Source organism: Capra hircus, chromosome 22 (assembly GCF_001704415.2).
Source record: "Capra hircus breed San Clemente chromosome 22, ASM170441v1, whole genome shotgun sequence".
In the NCBI taxonomy this organism is placed as follows: Eukaryota; Metazoa; Chordata; class Mammalia; order Artiodactyla; family Bovidae; genus Capra; species Capra hircus.
Window position 1 is genome coordinate 6,286,067 of NC_030829.1, and position 17,607 is coordinate 6,303,673.

The 17,607-nt window shown below is 45.3% G+C and overlaps 1 protein-coding gene across 1 annotated transcript in view; it reads right to left on the bottom strand.

Moving 5' to 3' along the window:
- Window positions 1-17,607, bottom strand: part of OSBPL10 (oxysterol binding protein like 10) — a 323,310-nt gene that overhangs the window by 210,464 nt on the left and 95,239 nt on the right. The window contains exon 3 of the mRNA XM_018038204.1: window positions 12,308-12,387. Within this exon, the coding sequence (XP_017893693.1) occupies window positions 12,308-12,387 (80 nt within the window). The remainder of the gene's footprint in view (window positions 1-12,307; window positions 12,388-17,607) is intronic.

Below are 17,607 nucleotides of genomic sequence, written 5' to 3' on the forward strand. Positions count from 1 at the left end.
ACACAACATCGTACAGCAACTGAACACCAATTTAAAATAAATAAAAATCTTTTTTAAAAAAAGAATGGCACGGGGATGATCCAGAGAGATGATGTGGGGTGGGAGGAGGGAGGGGGGTTCAAGATTGGGAACTCATGTACACCCGTGGTGGCTTCATGTCAGTGTATGGCAAAACCAATACAGTATTGTAAAGTAAAATAAAGTAAAAATAAAAATTAAAAAAAAAAAGAAAAGAAAAAGAAAAAAAAAATGAAGTCCTGATTCATGCTACAACATGGAAGAAGCTTGGAAACATTATGCTAAGTGAAATCAGCCATACACAAAAGGCCACATAGATAATGACCCTGTTTACATGAAATGTCCAGAACAGGCAACTCTATCCAGACAGTGGTTTGGGGTTAACAGGGGCTGGGAGAGGAGGCGGTTGGAGGAGGACACTTGATTGCTGATGGGCACAGGGGGTTTTCCTTTGAGGGTGATCAAAGATTCTGGGCTGATAGAGTGCTGTGGCTGTACAACTCCACAAATATACTAAATTTACACTTTTAAAGAGTAAATTTTACAGTATGTGAATTACATCTCAAATCTTTTTTAAAAGATGGCAGTCCTTGCTAGCTATTCGGCATGGGCAGGCATATTGTCAACCTTTCTGTCCTGACCTATAAAATGTGGTAATAAATTAGTTGTACCTGCCTCGCAGGGCTACTGGGAGAAATACCAAAGATCACCCAGGGAAAGCCCCTCCCTTAGTATCTGCCACATGGAAATACGCTGATAGAGTCCATTCACTATTATCTCCTTTTCCCCAAAATATGCTCCTTTTGATTGCTATTCTCTTCTCTCAAAAAAAAAAGTCAGGATTCATTTTGTTACTCTTGAATGATTTTTGGCTACAGGAAGCTCAGAACACTTTTTACCTTAAGGAAAAAAAAAAAACTTCCACTACTGAGTGTGAAACAGATAGCTAGTGGGAAGCTGCTGAAGAGCACCGGGAACTCAGCTCTATGCTCAGATGGCCTCCAGGGGTGGGACTGGGGGAGGGATGGGAGTGGGCTCAGGAGGGAGGGGATATATGGATACAAATAGCTGATTCACCTCCTTGTGCCGCAGAAACACACTCAACATTGTAAAACAACTGTATTCTTAAAAAAAGAATCCTCAAATACTTAATATAAAATACTGTAATAGTCAAGAAAAATTAGACTGTGATAACGTGGATATAATTGAGGGAACCCAAATCCAGCACCAGTACCCCACTAACACTCCTGTTACTCATACACATGCCAGGAGGACTGAGGAAGAGGAAGCAGCGCCGACACGATGACCAAGCGCTTCAAATGCACCAAGTGCTTCATCTCCATCGCGACTTGTCGTGACAGTGGCAGATACGGAGGCGGCAGCCCTGATTTCCCCACAGTCCTGGGTGTTAAGGACACAGCTGATGCGCGCGGGTGTGCGCGCGTGCACACACACACCCTTACCGTGAGAAGCGCGGTCATACAGGTGTGTCCTGGTACGCACAGGAGCACTGGGAGGGCAGATCCACTCTGAGCAGGCAGGTCACGAAGGCATCAGAGAACCTGTACCTGGACGACCACACGGTTATTCACCAGGAAGGAGAGGCAGAGGCGGCTCCTAGCGCAGCAGGCAGCGCAGAAGCAGGAAGGATGGGGTGTGCCCGGGGGTGGGGCCGGGGCAGTGTCTGGAAGAGCGGTGGGCAGAAAGCAGGCCTGGCCTGTGGGGGGCGGCTCTGGGCTGCGTCTGAGGACAGGGTGCGGTAAAGGCCGTGCGCCCCAGCGGGCAGCCCCACGGGCACCCTGCCCTTGCTCCTCGGCGCCTCGCAAAAGCTCAGACTAGCTTTCCCCGTACGCGGCCTCGAGGTAACCACTGAAAACGGCTTGCTATTCACCTGACCCAGAAAACCGCCACAAAACCGTGCAAATCAAGAGCTCCACGCTCGTTTTAAGAACACTTGTGAAGTTGCCCAGGCGGTAAATGATACGCGTATTCAAAAAGCCACCGAGTATGTGGAGGATGGCCCTAAATTTACAGAAGTGATGGACCCCACTCTGCTGATCCAGTGAAAGAGCTGGTAGGTGTGCCCAAGTCCAACAGTGGGGATGGATGCAGGCGGCTGGCCCCACACGAGCGCTGAATTTTTACTGCACGTGTTCAAAAATGCAGAGTAGGAGTTCCCTGGTGGTCCAGCGGTTAAGCCTCCACCTTTCCAGTGCGGGGTGTGTGCGTTCAATCCCTCACCAGGGAACATGCAACATGCCACAGGGTTCAGTCCAAAAAACAAAAAAATCGGAAAAAAAACCCCACAGACAGTAATGCTGAACTTTGGGATCTGGATGCAGATCCCCTGAACAACGAGCACATCCAGGAGAACAAAGCCCCCAAGACGGGGCGCAGGACTTACAGAGCTCACAGTCGGATCAACCCGTACATGAGCTCTCCCGGCCACACTGAGGTGATCCTGACCGAAAAAGAGCAACCTGGCCCTAAACAAGGAGAGGAGGTTGTACAGAAGAAAAAGGATATTCCAGGAGAAACCGAAGAAACAAAAACTTATGGCCGGGAAATAAATTCTGCAAAAAGATAACGGCAAATAAAAGCTTAAAAAAACAGCTAACACTAGTTTTCCTGGTGAACAGCTGCAGTGCGGAGAGTATGGAGAGGAGTCTGATCACACCTGTTCCGGCTTCAGACAAGTAAGGTCAGGGTCCCTGTTGCACAGACAAGGCCATGGGAGAAGTGAGAGTGAGTAGGATGTTCAGTGCCAAGGCTGGGGGGGTAGACGAGAACGCCCGACCAGGAGGGTGCAGGGGAAGCCCTGAAGCAAGGGCAGAGGGGTTGGGGAGTGCCAATCAACATTTTCAGATTTAAAGAGAACAGAACACTGTCTACGGCACAAGCACAGATTATACTGGACACTGGTAAGCTCCTCCTTGGAAACCATAAAGCCGTAACTGGAGCTTCATCAGCTCTGCCCTACAGAACCTTCTGTGATGATGGAAAACATTCTGTCCTTGCACTGTATAGCCATCAGCCAAGCATGGTTCCTGAGGCTCTGCAAAGTGGCCGAGACTGAGAAACTGGATTTCAGATTTAATTTCAAATAATTTCCATTTAAACAGCCTCACCTGGCCTGAGGCCTCCATACTGGACCGCACAGATTTAGGACCTACCTCTTGTCTGAGCGCACACACACACGCATGCTTGTCCTATTCTTTACAGCCACTGTTTTTAGACACAGGGAGCAGAAGGAGTTTGGGTTCCTTTCCCACTTTTTAATCATTCTATTACTTTTGAGCTGTTCAAACGGCTCAGAGGGATCTCAAATTTGTTTACTCATAAAAGAGAAGTATTTGATGTCCTTCGTCATTTTTCTCCCCCAACTCTTAGCATTCTCTCAATGAGCCAGCCTAGGTGAACAGAAGCGGGGGCTGTTTTGAGAAGACCAGCTCACATGTCTTCATGATTACCGTAAATATTCTGGTGCGTGTTTCTGTGCAGATGGTGGGAGAAGGTGGGGCCAGGACCGGATGACATCTTAAGTCCCTCACAAGCACATGGTCTCAGAGTCTGCAGATGCCACTGGTTTAGTTCAGGCAGCAGGTGCTTCCTGTAGTGGGGCCCCCAGCCAAGACAGCTAACCACCTCCCCAAGCCCTCTGGCTCACACCCCAGGGCAGCAGACAGTCGGGAGAGTTGCAGTCATTCATCAGCAGAAACCAAGTTTCCTGGGAGAACCCATTAAATAGCATCTCCTCCTCATTCTTCACCCAAGGCTGTGGAATTCACACACAGTCTGATCCAAGTCCCCACCCATACCTCCCCAAAACAGATAAGCCTCCCCCAGAAATAGTCCACACATCCCCCACGCCTCCCCAGATAAAATCTCCAAAAGCCTCCCCCCGCCCACCCCAACTGGATTCCCTGCACCTGGCAACATGGCTGCCAGGGGTGAGGTCACCAGCACAGCTACTCCTGTGCTTTTAGGATAGAAGGTGCTCACAGAGCATGCTTTCCTGAGCCAGAGGGGACATGGAGGTGACCAGTGTGAGCCAGTTTGCCATCCCATCACTCTTCAGCCTCCTTTCTGTCCAATAACCCTCCCGTCTTGCCCTGATGGAACCCCTACATCACTGAGACAGGGGAGGTAGACCAGATGTCATGACAAAAACAGGGGTGAGAGTTAGGGACTGTACCGCTAGGGCCCACTGCCACAGGGGCGTTATGAAAGATGGGCAGGTCCTCACTGGACACTAGCTTGCAGGAGAGAAGAGAAGTCCTGCCCAGGCCTGGGGTCACCAGACCCCAGCCACGCCCCCTCCCATGGAGGAGATGGTGCTCTTAAACCAAGAAGTCTCACATGAATTGTACATCAACTATCATTCCAGCGGAAGGGGAAAAAACAAAGGGAAAAGAAAGATACTTGTGAATCGGGCAGCTTCCACCATGAATATTTACATAAACACTCCCTGAAACTCAGCAGCTTTCCAGCTCATTCAAGACCTCCCAAGATTTATAATGAATTTAAAAATCTATATTAGACAATCACGTTCCTCCATTTCTAAATCAGCATAATCCTCTACCCCAAAATTTGTGTTTTAATTTAGAATTCCCTAGCAAGGATGAGGAGGCCTAACCATATACCTGTGGGCTTCCCTGGTGGCTCAGACGGTAAAGCGTCTGCCTGCAATGCGGGAGACCTGGGTTCGATTCCTGGGTTGGCAAGATCCCCTGGAGAAGGAAATGACAATCCACTCCAGCACTCTTGCCTGGAAAATCCCATGGACGGAGGAGCCTGATAGGCTATAGTCCATGGGGTCACAAAGAGTCGGACTCGACTGAGCGACCTATGGCAGATGGTATGGTAGCAAGGATGAGGCGGCCTAACCATGTACCTATCTGATCTCACCCCAGTGTCTTCAAACCTATGGTTGATATGGTAGCAAGGATGAGGAGGCCTAACCATATATCTATCTGATCTCACTGCAGTGTCTTCAAACCTATGGCAGATGGTATGGTAGCAAGGATGAGGCGGCCTAACCATGTACCTATCTGATCTCACCACAGTGTCTTCAAACCCCTGGTAGATGGTATGGTAGCAAGGATGAGGAGACCTAACCATATATCTATCTGATCTCACTGCAGTGTCTTCAAACGCTACCAGATAAAATTTCCTAGGACCTACTGCATTCCTGAGGGGATGAGTTGGCTGTGGTCTGCTCGCAGAAGTCAGCCTGGGAACCAGATCATTGGAGCGGTAAATAGTAACGTGAGGATGGAGCCAGAACTGGGCCTTCTGACCCAAACAAAGGGCTTCAAATACAATATTATGAACTACTTCAAATGCCCCCAAATATCTACTTTTCCTTACTTAATATCCCCATAGATTTTTAAGTTACATTTTCCATGTTTTTTTAGATGGATCCATCTCAGGCAAGATTTCCCTTGTTGGGCCTTCGCTGGTGGCCCAGTGGTTAGGATTCCACTTGCCAAGAAGGCAGGAGGCGTGGGCTTGGTTTCTGGTCCGGGAAGATCCCACGTGCCACGGAGCAACCAAGCCCAGGCACCGCAACAATTGAGCGGTACTCTTCAACAAGAGAAACCACAGCAGCGAGGAGCCCACACACCGCAACTAGAGGGCAGATGCTCGCCACTCCCAGGAAAAGCTCGTGCAGCAACAAAGACCCGGCACCGCCCAAAATAAACAAATCTTAAAATAAAGTAAAAGGGATCCGCCCTCTAATGCAGAGGACGCCCGCTCCATCCCTGGCTGGATGCCACATGCCACGCGCGCAACTAAGCCCTGCACACCGCAGCTCCTGAGCCCACGCACTCTGGAGTCCACACAACTCCACGGAAGATCCCACAGGATGCAACAAATCTCCCACATGTCACAGCAAAGACTCGACGCAGCCAAATGAATAAATAAAAGATACATACTCTGCAAATCTTAAAAAAATAAAAAAGGACTTCCCTTGTGTCCTCAAGTTTCCATCTGGATCTAAACAAGAGCAGGAAAATGAATAAAGGATGCCAAGTGACAGGACGATAAAAGGAAGTACCTAGAAATGCTCTGAGACACAGGTCAAGATCACGACCTCGTACAGTCACTGTAAAGACAAACCAGCCCAGACACAGAGGACAGACCCACAGACAAAGCTGGTCTCAGAGTCCATCCTCAGGAGAGGCGGGCTCCTCCCGAGCAGAAGCGTGGGCCTGTGTGCACAGGCACATGTGGAAAAGACTGGAAGGCCGGCCCCACACGTGGAGCCACGCGACCGCTATGTCCCTGCGGAGAAAAGGGTCTGGAAGGATACACACCCAAACAGTATCATCAGAGATTAGGTCTGCAGCTGGGATTGGGGCGATTTTTTTCCTTCCTTATACTTTCCTATCTTCTGAATGTTTGGCATTGTGTATAGGAAACATTCACAGATTTTTTAAAAATGCTACTTCCAGTACACGGGGAAAGATGCCTTCACAAGCTGTCAGCAGTGAACTTGTAACAAGAGTATGTTTCTGGTGGGGATGGGGGCGCTGGTCAGAAAGGAGGCAGCTAAGCATAAAGGGAGCCCTGGGCACCCCCAGAGTTTGAACCTCACACCCTCTCTCTCCCCCCGTTGTGGGGGTGGTTGGAGATTCGACTTCAGAGGCAGCGAGAACCTTCACCTCCCGTCACGTGTTCATCCTTTCGGAGCCGAAAGGTAAGGGAGCTGGTGTGCCTGGGCTCAGTCGGCTCAGTCATGTGCGATTCTTTGCAACCCTATGGACTGTAGCCCGGCAGGCTCTTCTGTCCATGGGATTCTCCAGACAATACTACAGTGTGTTGTCATTTCCTTTTCCAGAGGATCTCCTCAACCCAGGGATCGAACCCATGTCCCTTGAGTCTTCTGTACTGGCAGCAGGTTCTTTGCCACTAGTGAGTGGCCCCTGGTACTAACGTCTAGTTAGCATCAGAGGAGACTCATGAACCTAGTCTATGGGTCACCCCCACAAGCAAATACACCTTCCATGTCTGGATGAGACAAGCCAAAGAAGTGTTAAGAGACACCTTAAGTTTCCATCCAGTTGAGCCTCTGAAAATTCCTTTACCTGGCCAGAATGAAAGCTAGTAAAACTACAACCTTCAAAATCTGATTTTCCTTTAAACACTTTTCAACGGCTTGGCTGTTGTCCTCATCATCCCACTTCCCACACAGGGCAAAGTAACCTGGAACCTGTATTATTCATAAGTTCCCCTAACACGCCACCCCACCCTCCGATATCTGCTTCTGTTGATTTTGAAGGACCCTAAGTTCTCTGTGTGACCATCTGAAAAGAACACAGCCTATGGGAAAGCAGGTACACACTCACAAATGCATCAAAACACACCTGTTGTCTCTGAGGAGCTTGTCCAAGCGCCTAGGGCTGGATTGGTCATCCTTAAAGCCCTGAGCAGTCCCAAATAAATCCTATTTCTCTCAACATTCTCACCAGGTTGAGTCTGAATAATAACCCTACTTCATCTGCCTAAATATCTGTTCCAGGCAACGGCTGATTCTAAATCAAAAAAGCTTTTAAAAAATTTTATTAGCGTATAGTTGCTTTACAACGTTGTTACTTTCTGCTCTACAGCAAAGTGAATCAGCCTCACATATACATATATCCCCCTTTTCTGGATTTCCTCCCCACTTAGGTCCCCACAGAGCACTGAGTCGAGATCCCTGTGCTGTGCAGTAGGTTCTCATTAGTTAGCTATTTTACACACAGTATCAATAATGTATACATGTCAATCCCACCTGCCACTTCCTCCCACCCGCCACCCACCCCTTGGTGTCCATACCTCTGTCCTCTACGTCTGTCTCTATTTCTGCTTTGCAAATAAGATCATCTAAACCATTTTTCTAGATCCCATATACATGCATTAATATATGATAGCAGGTGAAGTGTTTTTAAGTGGGTTTTCTTTTCATGTAGACCATCTTTAAAGACCATTTTTATTGAATTTGTTATAATATTGCTTCTGTTTTATGTTCTGGTTTCTTTTTTATGTTCTTTTCATGAAATTAATTAATTTATTTTTTTTGGAGGCTAATTACTTTACAATATTGTATTGGTTTTGCCATACATTGACATGAATCTGCCACGGGTATACGATGTTCTGTTTTATGTCCCTGGCATGTGGGATCTTAGCTTCCTGAACCAGGGATCAAACCCACACCCCCTACACTGGAAAGCAAAGTCTTACCCACTGGACCACCAGGGAAGTCCCACAGTATTTGTTTTTAAAGGTAAAATTCCAAGCAGCTGTATGGATAGTGTTCTCAGAGAGGATGAGAGGAACCCAAGGAAGGGAAGGCTTAACTTGCGTTCCCAGCAAGCACAACACAAACTCAACAGCCATCCTTCAGTGAACCGGTTATCAAGTTGATATTCACCTCAGGCCTAACTTAATTTTCACTGCTTCTGCTTGAGCAAACTTGGACTTGATCATACTTCTGCTGCATTACAAGGTCTGGTCACAATTTAAAAATGATTCTTCCCTAACTGATCCCAGTTGCTATGCTATAAATGAGCAGTGATGGCTACAGGCCCTAACTTCTAATTTATTATTTATTTGGGTTTTAATGTTAACAGATCAATCCAGATTGTTAAAGCTACTCCTTCCGAGAATCTTCAGATTCAACTATTTCTACTAACACTGGGTCTGCAGTGATCTCTCAAAACATCAACACACTTAAAACTGGTTTTCCCACCTCAATTCTTACACCCAGAATAAATTCCAAATGAATCCATTGTTTTACACACGATAATTAAACTACAAATTCACTGCAAGAAAACTGAAGAATGTTTTCTTAATTTTGGAACAGAGAAGCTCTTTCAAAACACAATGCAAATTCAAAACCCCAAAATGAAAATGTTTGTAAATTTGACTACAAAAATATTCTACATAGCAAAAGAATGTATTCAAAGTCAAAATCCAGATTACCTACTGGGGAAAATACCTAGTACAAATGACAGGCAAAGGACAAATAGACTTAACACATATACAGCTACTGCAAATCAAGAAGAAAAGACAAATTCAACAGAAAAATGGGTGAAGGGTATAAATAGGCAGTTTACATAAAAGAAACACAAGTGGCCAGAGCTGAAAATATACTCAGCTCGTCATGATTTTAGAAGTGAAAATGAAAATCACGAGGGTCCATTTTCTTATCTGTGAGACTATCAAAAACTCAATACTCGTGAGAGCTATGGTTAGTGAGAGGGGGAAGAAACATCCTTACACGCAGAACGGATGGAAGTGCAAATCAGGACAACTTTTGAAGAAGACAATTTAGCAATGACTATGAAAATTGAGGGAGAAGGCAATGGCACCCCACTCCAGTATTCTTGCCTGGAAAATCCCATGGACGGAGGCACCTGGTAGGCTATAGTCCATGAGGTCGCTAACAGTTAGACAAGACTGAGTGACTTCACTTTGACTTTTCACTTTTATGCACTGGAGAAGGAAATGGCAACCCACTCCAGTGTTCTTGCCTGGAGAATCCCAGGGACGGCAGAGCCTAGTGGGCTGCCGTCTATGGGGTCGCACAGAGTCGGACACACTGAAGCGACTTAGCAGCAACAGCATGAAAATTTAGAAGACATATTCTCCATGACCCAGTACTTCCACTGATATAAATTCACAGACATACACCCCTAGAGGCACTAGAAGATGAGTGTCCAAAGACGTTTATTACAGCATCAGGTACCACAACCACAATCAAATTAAGCATCCAGCAGTGACAGGCTTAAAGCTCTGACATCCACCCCTCAGAACAGCATCTGGCCATCCTACAAGAGTGGTAGATGCAGATACCCAGTAGGGGAAAATCTCCAAGATATCTTCGTGAATGAAAAGAACAAAATGTCGAACAGTGTGCATGATAGGATCCATCTGTATAAAAACACCTGAGGTTTTCAACATCTGAGAGCTACAGATCCAAGCACACATACTCACACACACCTAAATTTACTAGACTCATTCACCAAGTCACGTCCAATGAGCAACAGGTAAAGATACGTCTTTTGTATCCTATCCCCTTCTGTTCTATTTTACAAAAAGTAAAACGATACATAGAAAAAGAAAATAACTTTATATTGCCCTGCCTAGGTATTTATAAAATATTGATGAAATGCCCAGAATGCCTACTGTGATTCCTAGAGAATAAAGGAGGCCAGAGGGAGAAAAGCTTTAAAAGTGGGGCCCTACCGTATATCCAGACAAAACCGTAATTCAAAAAGACACATGTACCCCAGTGTTCACACAGTACTTTTCCCAACAGCCAAGATACAGAAGCAATGCAAGTGTCTATAAGCAGATAAATGGATGAAGAATATGTGCGTGTGTTTGTGCACACACACACACACACACACAGGAATATGACTCAGTCATAAAAAAGAATGACTGATGCCATTGGCAGCAGCGTGGGTGGAACCAGAGATGATCATACGAAGTAAAGTAAGGCCGATGAAGACAAATACCATATGATATCACAGAGGTGGAATGTAAAATATGACATAAATGAACTTATCTACAAAGCAGAAACAGACTCACAGACATGAGACTGGCCTTGCGGTTGCCAAGGGTCGGGAGTGGGAGAGGGAAGGACAGGGAGTTTGAGATTAGCAGATGCGAACTATTATATACAGATGGCTAAACAAAAACCCTCCTACTGTATGGCACAGGGAACTATATTCAGTATCCTGTGATAAACCATAATGGGAAAGAATATGAAAAAGAATGCATATATAATTGAATCACTTTGCTGCAGAGCAGAAATTAACACAACATTGTAAATCGACTATCCTTCAATAAAATACATTTTCTAAAAGAGAAGCGGCCCTCCTTATGGTTACCCAGACACCAGTGGGGGCAAGCCTAAAGGCATTACAGTGAGTGCAGCTGTAGTGAGCAAGTCAAGGAGAAGAAAGAAAAAAAATGAACGAATCCTTGTGAAGAAGTCATTTCAGGCTGTATTTGGAGGCAGAACAGAGGTATACCTATACAAGACATCTCCACGAGCAGACAGGTCACAAGCAATGGAATCCTAAGAAGTTTTGAGCGTGGGTCTTCCTATCAGGTGCGTGGAATACAGAAAAAGACTGCAACTGAATATCATAACTAAGCTTGAACTTATGATATAAACGGGGAGCCCTTTGAATAATTTTAACAAATATTTCCTGCCCTGAATAAATTCATCGGGCAATTATTTTTTATACATTTTAATTGAAATAGTTGATTTACAATACTGTGTTCGTTTCAGGTGTACAGCAAAGTGACCTTTTCAGATTATATTCCATTTAGGTTATGACAAGACACTGAATTCCCCTCTGTCCTTCGGTAACCCCAAGTTTGTCTTCCAAGTCCGTTTGTTTCTGTTTTGTACATATATTCATTTGTTTTATTTCTTAGATTCTACATATAAGCAATATCCGGCTTCCCAGGTGGCACTTGCGGTAAAGAACCCTCCTGCCAATGCAGGAGACCTAAGAAATGCTGGTTTGATCCCTGGGTCGGGGAAGACCCCGTAGAGGGCACCATGGCAACCCACTCCTGTATTCTTACCGGGAGAATCCCATGGACAGAGAAGCCTGGCAGGCTGCAGTCCCTGGGGTTGCAGAGTCAGACGGAAGCGACAGCACGCACGCATGAGCAACATGAGATGGTTTACTTTCTCTGACTTATTTTCTGTATTTAGTGACAAGAGATCCTCTGAATAATCCCTGAGAATGCCTACCTCCTACCTCCTACCCCCTGCACATCTGACCCAAGATCTCAGACTGAATCCTGAAGAGAAACTAAGTCCCACTTGGATGCCGAAGTGCCCGAGAACATGCAGACACACTTAGAGGCACAAGCGCCTTAACAATCTGGGGCCTCATCTTATTTAAGGATCTGAGACAACGAGTCTTCGTGAACAGTAAACCAGACTCCTCTGCTGCCACAGTGAAACCACCTGCTCAAGTTCTCTGCAGACCAACGACCGGCTGCCTAACCAGACAACACAGGAAGCTCTAGAAGTGTCTTTCCAGGATCAGCTCCCATCAAGTGTATGCCTGCCCCCTCACTCTACAAGCAAATCCTCCCACTTGTCTCTCGGCTTTCAAAGTAAATGTCACAGGACAAGTATGAATTCCTAATGGTGGTGAACTTTAAAGATAATATGGAAAACAGCTCCCCAAAGAAGCTGATCCTGGGCTGAAGGGGAGCCATCCGAGCTGGGGCAACCTGCCCCCCAGGACCCTCCATTTCTGCAGTTACTTACCTTCGAATTCGTCTCCATGTGGTATTTGGCACAAGCTCGAAGCTGAGTCACCCAGAACTGTTTTTCTTTTGCATCAGCAGCTGAAATAGAGAAACAAAGGCTTGTAGCAATTGAGCCAAAACACATCCAGCCTGTTTCTACACACACCTGAGGGCTTGGGGGCCTGGAGATGAAGGAAGGCAAGGCAAACACAGATTGTACTCATGGCAAAAAACAGCAGACACCAAGTCTTAACCAAAAATCTCCCCCTCTCTTTTTAAAGAAACTTCTACAGTTCTATTGAGAAACTTAAAGGCATTTTCAGAATTTCATTTTCCTGGATGGAATTCACTGAGCCTATCTATACAGATCAATTTCTCCAAAAGGAATCAGTACATTACCCTGGGAGTTGGTGATGGACAGGGAAGCCTGGCCTCTAACAGTCAGACACAACTGAGCAATTGAACTGAGTTGAATCAGTACACCTATATTATTTTTACAAAAATTTCTAAGGTGGTCCAGTGGCTAAGACTCCAGGCTCCCAATGCAGGAGGCTGGAGTTCGATCGCTGGTCAGGGAACTACATCCCCCATGCCTCAACTAAGACCCAACACAGTTAAATAGACAAATAGATATTTTTAAATTTCTAACAGATCTTTAAACAGCTTTACTGAGATAGAATTTACATACGTAAAATTCACCTGTTTTTAGTATGGAGTGATTTTGAGTATTAATATATTTACAGAATAGTACAACTGTGACCATAATCTTGGTTTAAAATATTTTCAGGATCCTGCAAAGAATCCTGTTCCCATCATCAGTCTTTTCCCATTTCTCTCCTCTCACCCCCTCTCCCATCCCTAGGAAACTGCTAATCTGCTTTCTGTCTCAGAGATCTGCCTATTCTAGACATTCCATATGAATGGTATCATGCATATGTGGGTTTTTGTGACTGCCTTATTTTACTTAGCTTAACATTTTTTGAGGTTCATCCACACTGTAGCATTTCTATTACCCTAACACATTTTTTTAAATGTCTCTTTTCAACTGCTGCTGCTGCTAAGTCGCTTCAGTCATGTCCGACTCTGTGCGACCCCACCAGGCTCTGCCATCCCTGGGATTCTCCAGGCATTTTCAACTAATAAACAACAAACTCAGAAATTTCAAGCAGAAGAAAAATGAATAAGATTTCCTGTCATTAGAAGAGGGTAAGAGGTGGAATTTGCTTTTTGGTGGGGCATGTTTAAGCGGCTGCAAAGATGCCCTGTTAAAACATCTTAACCTGGGACTTTCTGGGTGGTCCAGTGGCTAAGACTCTGTGCTCGCAATGCAGGGGGCCTGAACTTAATCCCCAGGTCAGGGGACTAGACCCCATATGCCACAATTAAGACCTGGCACAGTCAAATTTAAAAAAAAAAAATACCTTTAACCCATACATCTATGGTCAAATAATCTATGACAAAGAAGGCAAGTCTACATTAAAGTTAGAAAGAGTTTGTTCAACAAATGGTGCTGGGAAAACCAGACAATTACGTGTAAAAAAATGAAATGAGACCATTCTTTTAACACCATACACAAAGATAAGCTCAAAATGGGTTAAAGACCTAAATGGGAGACTGGAGACAATAAAACTTCTAGAGGAAAACAGAAGCAGTACACTCTCTGATACAAATCACAGCAAGACCTTTTTCCTCCCAGAATAATGGAAATAAAAACAAAAATAAATGGGACTTACTTAAACTCAAAAGGTTTTGCACAGTAAAGGAAACACTAAACAAAATGAAAAGTGGGTAGGTGTGTGTGTTCAGTCACCCAGTCATGTCTCTCTTCGACCCGTGGACTGTAGCCCCTCTGTCTGTGGGATTTTCCAGGCAAGAATACTGGAGTGGGTTGCCATTTCCTACTCCAGGAGATCTTTCTGACCAGGAATCGAACCTGCTTCTCTTGTGCCTCCTACACTGGCAGGTGGATTTACCACTGAGCCACTTGGGAAGCCCAGAAATGAAAAGACAACCCCCACACACACACACACACAAAAACACCTTGCTTCATTATATAGTGGGGCACCTGATATAGTCCTAGGACAAGTGCTTAAGGGAGGCTTCCCTGAAGAAGAAACCCCCAAATTCCCTCTTAAACCATGTTAATAAGGTATTCTGACATGCTTAAGAACAATTTGGCCAGTTTTTAACCTACTGTGCAGAAGCATTTTTTACTTCTTTAAAAAGCCGCAGAGAAGACCAAACATGATTGTTTTTAATGCTGCCGCCACACGTGGCTAATAGGAAGATCAGAGTGCAGTGACTCAGGGCCCCTCTGTTATCTACTGAAGTTGTACTGTGGAGTTATCAGCCTTTGCAAAATAAGCATTCAGCTGAATTATCATTTTAATATGTGTTCTCAAGGGTTACTATGATTGGACAGAACAAGGTACCAAATGCTGCCTCAGAGACCCTCAATTGTCCCCTAAAGAGACTTAAGGATAAGTCAACTGCATCATCACCATCTTCCATCTACAGCCCCATCTCTCAAATATACAAACTCATTTTCTTAAAAGACCATGGATACATAACAGGGTCTCATAAAATCCAAATTAATTTAATTGCATAACTTACTGCATACATATTTTAAAAGAATACTGCATAAATGTTGAAAACATTTTCTATGCAGAAAACAGAATGATTCCCCTATAAGTCTGTACTTTTTACAAAAATGAACCTCAGTGTCATTTGTCAGCTTTAGGTAAAGAAATCTGGAAGTGTAGACCCGGTGAACCTCAACTCCAAAGAAAAAAGGATTTTTGCAAAAACTAGAGTCATTTTCTTCAGAAACATTGCTGGTTTGTGGCAGTACCCAAAGGCTCTGCCCCAGAAACATTCCTCAAAGCTGTGCATCTATTAACATCAAGATTCATCTCTATGTGTAGCGAGATGTGAAATGAGAAAATCGATGCCCAGATCCTTGGGGGATGGACTAAGGACCAGCCAGAAAGCAGCGGAAATGTATCCTGCATTTGTTGTAGTGGATAACTTCAAGCTAAATTTAGCCCTTATGATTAGTTCATGCAGATAATAAAACTTTGATGTTCGCTATTAAAACTATCCTAAAAAAAAAAAGTTTGGGGCTTGATAATCTAGAGAAAAACTAAAAGGCAAAAAGATGTCTCCATTGGCAAACTGGTTAGACTGTTCTTCTGTAAGGATTGTGTCATTTCTACAAACCCTGACAGCCCTGGGTTGGGGGGAGGGAAAGCAATTAAGGTTTTCACCTGCGATTGTTTCCACTTTGACAGTTTATTAACCAATAAACAGCAACGCGAAACCAAGGACCATATAAATGCAGGACATGCACTGCGTGAATCTCAAAAGAAAACACGACTCTTCTCATGGTTCCCCAAAACGGAAACCTTTCTTCAACTAAAGGCATTTTTATTTCACAAGTTTTGGGGATTTTTTTTAACAGATCCTGAGATATGACTTGTATACAGATAATAAAGGAACCTGAGGGAATTCTCTGGTGGTCCAGTGACTAGGACTCTGAGCTTTCACTGCCAAAGGCCTGGGTTCGATCCCTAGTCGGGGAACTAATACCCTACAAGCCTTGTGGCTTGATCAAAAGTTGTTGTTCAGTTGCTAAGTCATGTCTGACTCACTGCAGCAACTCACAGACTGCAGCACACCAGGCTTCCCTGTCCTTCATTATATCCCAGAGTTTGCTCAAATTCATGTCCATCGAGTCAGTGCTACTATCTAATCATCTCATCCTCTGTCACCACCTTCTCCTCCTGCCCTCAATCTTTCCTAGCATCAGGGTCTTTTCCAATGAGTCAGCTCTTTGCATCAGGTGGCCAAAGTACTGGAGCTTCAGCATCAGTCCTTCCAACGAATATTCAGGACTGATTTCCTTTAGGATTGACTGGTGTGATCTCCCTGCTGTCCAAGAGTCTTCTCCAGTCAAAAGTAAATAAAGTACAAATATAATAAAGGAAACACAGCTTAGCCTACCCCTTGGTAGCAAAGCCTGGAGGAAAGTCAGCAAACACTGGGCTCTGAGCTGGGGAATCAAAGCCTTCAGTCTGGTTTTGCAAAGGCCAACCCACCACTGCCAGCCCCCAGGTCAAGCACAAAGAATGAGGGGCCCTTTCTTTGTACTCAGCCTTCCCTTAAATAAATACGTGAAAAGGCATGGGTTTCCCCAGTGGCTCTGCGGTTAAGAATCTACCTGCAATGCAGGAGACAGGGGTTTGATCCCTGGGTAAGGAAGATCCCCTGGAGGAAGAAATGGCAACCCACTCCAGTATTCTTGCCTGGGAAATTCCATGGACAGAGGAGCCTAGTGGGCTATACAGTCCATGAGGTTGCAGAAAAGTCAGACATGACCGAATGGCTGAGCACACACAAGAGGTATGATCACCAACCACCTCCCAGCACTTAACAGACACTTCTTTCCTCAGACCTTAACAACACTGACTGTGTGTGTGCACACACATGTGACCAAATGTGCACCTGGGGGTCGGTTTTGTTATCCTATGAGAAGACAACTATTTTTCCGGCAATGCTCCTGTGACAGAATGCTGGTAGAATGGTCTAGCAATCAAATCACATCACCGCAGACAAGTGTGCCCCATCTGAAAATCTGTGCAGTGGGTATGCCTTGGTGGGGGTGGTGGCTAGTTCTTCCGTGTGTGTGTGTGTGTTTGCTCAGTCGCTGCAGTCGTGTCCGACTTGTTGTGACCCTACGGACTGTAGCCCACCAGGCTCCTCTGTCCATGGGGTTCTCCAGGCAAGAGTACTGGAGTGGGTTGCCATACCCTCCTCCAGGGGATCTTCCCGACCCGGGGATCAAACCCGTGCCTCCTGCATCTCCTGCAGTGCAGGCAAACTCTTTACTGCTGAGCCCCTGGGGAAGGCCCAGTTAGCACCTCCAGTTGTGGCCAAATGCTGGGCTCCTGGCTTTCAAGAAGCAAAGAGAAGGGGAGACAGCAGACAACAGGAAATAACACCAGTTGGCTTTTCGCCAGGCTCTAGGGCCACTTGTACTTGTACAAGTAGGGCAAATTCTCTGGTGGCCCAGTGGTTACGACCCAGCGTTACCACTGCTGAGGGTCTGGGTTCAATCCCTGGTCGGGGAACTAACATCCCATGAGTTGCTTGATGCAGCCCCCCAAATAAAGTACAAGTGAAGGGGCCTTTACTAACAGCTGGTTCTAGAGAAACTCTGAGTGGAGGGCACCATGGCCCTTTTCTAAAAAAATAAATAAAAGATGTTATTTTTTTATATATATATTTTTTGATGTGGACCATTTTTAAAGACTTTATTGA